Raw genomic sequence first — 5,000 nt, 5'->3', positions numbered from 1 at the left:
TTTAATAAATTTCAGAGTCAATGAAAGCTGGCAAGTGCACAACCGAGAAGGTAATGTACTTCTTCATATTGTTAACTGTTTGGAATGCAGTTGATGGAGTTGTTCTTTACCTTTCCCCTCTTTCCTTAGGGGACCATGCTGATTTCAGAGTGGTTTGTAGTCTTCTAAAAAACTGTCCCCCAACAAATCCATGTAGACATTATGGGCAATGATACATTTGATTTTTGTGCCTTGTTTGTCTGGAAATGAATAGATGAAGAGTTTTGATGAGACAGTTGTGACGTTTCTTCCCTTTCGAAAACAAGGGCAAGTTCACGTGCATGGGAAACTAGCGTAATTTAGTGAGGTAAAATCAGGGAATCATATCAATTTCTCTGCTCAATTTCCTCAGCTACTCCTCATCATCTTCACCTAAAAAGCTCTTTTGACATTTAACAATGAACGTTGAATTCATATTATCCGCGTTGATTCCGAGTGCCGGAACAGTCATGAATTTTATGAATCATTTTCACTTTGTCTAAAGAAAGTAAACATTTTGAAGTTGTTTTTAACGATTTAGCGAATTTCTTTCAGTTTCCAAGCAAATATGAGAGGGTTTAACGAAGAGTTCAACATCAGCAGAATCGTTGTCAGGTGAATCGCTGTTTGAATCCTTATGTCAGGGTTTGAGTTTATCAAAACAGTTTCGGTAATAAAATAGGGGCAATTGCACAGCACGAAAACGATATATACATAGAAGGTTTTGATGGCTAAGTTTCTGTTTTGGGCCAAACTGGAAAGACGTGAGAGATGAATCGTTGTTTGTGCTTGGCAGTTAATGTTTGCTGCGTGATAACGGGCAACCAGAAAAACTTTCCCATAAACTATAGTGAGTAGAAGCAGACCGCAGTAACCGAAACAGACCATAGCAATTTCTCCAAACTCCAAGTTATAAAAGACGCAAAAGAAAATTATGGTAATGCACCATATCCAAGAACAAGCCATGGCCAACTTAACACGCCCTGGAGTAATCAGCTCTTTATATCTCAAATGCAAAAGTATGGCAAGCAAGCGGTCCACTCCAATAAAGATGACCGTATTTAATGACACAGATATTGAGAAAGCTCCAAGTAAAAAAAACACCAGAAGAATTTCACTGATGTTTTCGCAGGAAAATTGTTGTTGAATTTTCAGTATAAGAGCGATGTAAAGTGGGTGAACAAATACCCCAATGCAGAGATCTGTTACTGCTAAGCAGAACATTAGAATTCTCGCAGGTGACGGAATAGACGATGCTCTCTTTAGCGCGAAAATGATCACCACATTTCCCACTATGGCTGTAAAAGATAACAGCCCGTTGAAAACGCACAAGGAGATATACAATCCCTCTATGTCTTTAAGCCTTTCGTAGTATTTTGGAAGAAGTACTCGACAAAGCTTGAATGCTGCTTCCATTTTAAACCTCCGACCACGGCTGTTTGATAAGAACCAAGGTCACGATTGACTGGTTATTCACCTGTCCATGGCGTTATCCAATATTTTTTGCAGCCTAATTATAGTCTGGTCTCTCAATATGGAAAATGGGCAAAACCAGTATAACTATCCCACCTGAATCTCTTTGAGAAATACATTTTAGGAAAAGTAGCCTTTAGGTATTAGCAAACAGGTGCACAATGTTGATGTAAACTGCGCTTTAATGTTTTGCAGGAGGGGATGTTAATAAATTTTAATTAAAAGGCGATGTTAGTAAAAAGTGTTATGACTGAGAAGGTTCACCAATTAATCATTTTCAAAAAATTCGAAAGTCGTTTTACACCTGCAAATTATCAAATATATTTTTTCTTCAGTTCAGATAATTATTTGTCGCTGAAGTCTTGGTGAGTCTTGAGCCGCTAGTGCTTAAACCAAAAGTTCTTTCGCGGATAAAAGCTTATGAAGAAATGTAAAGTTCGCCGCTGTATCAAACGGGGACTTAAGCGTGAAAATGCGGACAGATACATTTAAAATGAAGCGCGAAAATAAAGTTTGATTCATAAACCATAGCCATTATGAAATTTAAGCAAAGAACTACAGTTTTGGTTGAGTTTTAAGTTTTTGTTGTTAATTTCTTCTCAGAAGAAAGAAGTCACCGAAACGACATGTAGCTTTCATTTGAATTAAAGTTCTTGTTTTTAATTACCATCTCACTAAAAATACATGACTGCATGCAGATAACTGCATGCTAGTTGACATTTGTCGATGAAATGTCAAAGATGTTGCTACTCGGCAGAGGTACATAGAAAATTGCGACGTATAAAGACAAGTGTAAGCTCCGAAAAAGCGGGTTTGATTATTGGGAGTCAGAATTGTTTCAACATTTTTAAAAGTAATTTTAAAACATTTGCAATCCCAATAATTAATGGTACTGAGTACAAAAATATGCTTTTTTGCATTAATTAAAAAAAATACAATTTTGACGGAACCTTTTTAGTATGTTTATTGAACAAACATTTGCATGAGGTTTGATAGTAAGAACAAATGAGATCATTTAGTAACAAATAATTTTTGATGGTGCATAAAGACTATTTTAATCCACTAATATGCGCAAAAGCTCAATGCCTCGAGGCGCCACGGAATATTAAAAGGAAGCATAATATTCAAAGTGACCACTGAAGGACTTTGTAGAGGGAGGGGCAGGGGCTTGTAGGCTGATAGGACTTGAACGTGACAGGACCTTTAGCTCTCAGGCCTACTGAGCTAACGGGGCTCATGTTTGTATCCGGGAACTGCATCCACAGGGTACTACCGTTTGTGTCGTGTTTTGAATAGCCCATTTCCGAGTTGCTGCATGCCTCAGTTTCAAAGCGAGTCCTGGTGCACAACCATTCAAATGGAAATGAGTTGCGTATTCTTATGCAAATCAAATTCATTTGCCTTACAATAGTTGAGCACCAAGACTCACTTTGAAACCGAGACAAACAGCAACTCGGAAATGGCCCATTTTGCTCTGATGTACAAGCATTTGCGTTCTTCATGATGCGTGATGTGATGTGATGTGATGTGATGCGGCTTCAACGGGATTCAAACCGATGACCTCTGCGATGCCAGTGCAATGCTCTGCCACACAACTCGGTGTCAATTTATTGGACTCTTGTGTTCCCGTACAAGGACTGAAAGGGTAGATGAACATGAGTCCAGAAAACTTCATCGACAGGGTCTATAAATATAGTTAGTATATGCTAAAACAGTGGATAGCGTTGAAGGTGCGCTCTGATTGGCTACTCAAATTCCTAAAAGCCATTGCTATTCACCTCCGAGCAACACGAGTGGGATTTGTGCCCGAAAATTTTGTAATGCAGGAATAAAGGAAATATCATCTTTTCGTGCTATATTATCTAACTGTTTCAATATATACTAAATCAACTATTCGAAGAAGTGTCGGCTGCCTCCATTCGGCGAACAGTTGTTATTATATAATAATTACTCTTTTTCCATGAGACCATTTTCATGAGACCAAGAAGAAGAGTCGTGAACCGCATGCACAGGGCCCTACCGTTTTACCTGTGTTTTGAATTTTGTCGTCCTAAATATAATTACTTTCTTTCTTTTTAGTTAGAAACCGACACTTCTTCTGCGTAGTCAGCATTAAACGATGTCTGAATTCATCCGCCCGATATGGGTCTTGAACCCAAGACCCTCAGATTAAAAGCCGGATGCTCTACCGATTGAGCTAACCGGGCTCATTGCTGAAAAGGGGGAGTCGTCAAACGCATCCACAGGGTCCTACCGTTTCAGCTGGGTTTTGAATTTTGCCCTGCTAAATATAATTACTGTCTTCACTAGACCATGCACCTTATTCCAAAATGGCCACCACTTTAGTATTCTTTTGTTTCCATGCTAATTGCACTTGTGGCCTCATTCAAGGTTAAATAGTCTTCTGAATTTTTCGTTTGAAAGCGAGACCATCAGGGCGAATTTGCATGCAAACAAAAGAATACTAAAATGGCGGCCATTTTGGAATAAGGTGTTTCACCATAACGAACAAACAAAAAAAAAGGCAGGAAAATAGCAAGAATAGTCGTTAGTTAGAAACCGACGCTTCTTTTGCGTAAGCAGCATTAAAACTAAACGAAAATTGATGATTCATGATTTCACCCGCTCGATATGGGAGTTTTTTTCTTTATCTTTACATTCCTGTGACCGCAGTTTTCATACCGCTTTAACCGACTTCAAGCGTTTTCATGAATCAATGTTATTTGTGCGTGTGCTCACTTATTAATAAAGACAATTTTAGTTACATATTTTTGCGGTGGGAAACGGAAATGAAGGCAAGAATTGTAACATTCTCGCTTTCATCGCTGTTCTATGCATGGCGCTTAATCGACAAATTCGATTTCAATATTGGCTTAGGTTCCTTGTACTCCTTAGAGCAGACGCCGAGATCAATCTTTTTCTGCGAATTCGCGAACCCAGGATCCTCATATTAAAAGTCTGATGCTCGGCTCTACCAACTGAGCCATAGCCTCTCCACGGAGTGTCTGGAAACGGCCCAGTCCTTAGCCAATATGTTATTGCTCGGAAATTCATGTCGTCACGTGACATCGAAGGTGCACGCTGGAAGCTGGCAGCCATTACAGAGACTTAATATATTGTGATGCCTGGAGTAAACTGCTCAATATTTGGGTGCGGCGTGTCACGAAAGCCAAAATACCAAGGGATCGGTATTTTTAAAATTCCACCTTCCGCTGAAAAAAACAAACAAAGCTGGAGAAAGGCGTTATTGCACGTTGTAACGAGAGACAGAGTTGTCGACGCAAGTTTCCGAAAACAAATAATAGAAGGGAGTGTGTTCATTTGCGAGAGGCATTTTACGCCAGAAGACATCGAAATTCGTAAGTTTCAGTTCTTTTCGTATTTATTCTTGTATTAGAATAATCTTTTTGGAAGTTTCGAAGCTGAAATATTCGAGGTAGTTGACTAATGAATGTTAATAACTCAGGCTAATAACAAGGCTGGAGGCCATGATGACCCTATTGTTTTCA

The 5,000-nt window shown here is 39.0% G+C and overlaps 1 protein-coding gene and 1 non-coding gene across 2 annotated transcripts; both read right to left on the bottom strand.

Annotated features, from left to right (window-relative positions):
- Positions 1-555: 555 nt before the first annotated feature.
- On the bottom strand, positions 556-1,434 carry LOC137976961 (melanocortin receptor 5-like). The gene has a single exon (XM_068824276.1). It carries the CDS (start codon positions 1,432-1,434, stop codon positions 556-558), a length of 879 nt encoding a protein of 292 aa, XP_068680377.1.
- A 2,191-nt stretch (positions 1,435-3,625) lies between these two features.
- Positions 3,626-3,698, bottom strand: Trnak-uuu (transfer RNA lysine (anticodon UUU)). The gene has a single exon. It is a non-coding gene; the product is annotated as a tRNA-Lys (tRNA).
- Positions 3,699-5,000: the final 1,302 nt, after the last annotated feature.

The sequence above is a fragment of the Montipora foliosa genome, chromosome 11 (genome assembly GCF_036669935.1).
Source record: "Montipora foliosa isolate CH-2021 chromosome 11, ASM3666993v2, whole genome shotgun sequence".
NCBI lineage: Eukaryota > Metazoa > Cnidaria > Anthozoa > Scleractinia > Acroporidae > Montipora > Montipora foliosa.
The sequence above is the reverse complement of the archived record's forward strand: the minus strand, read 5'-3'. Positions and strand labels throughout refer to the sequence as shown.

What these genes read in the sequence shown, in the direction of transcription:
- LOC137976961 (XM_068824276.1), bottom strand. Translation starts at nt 1,434, where the DNA reads ATGGAAGCAGCATTCAAGCTTTGTCGAGTACTTCTTCCAAAATACTAC.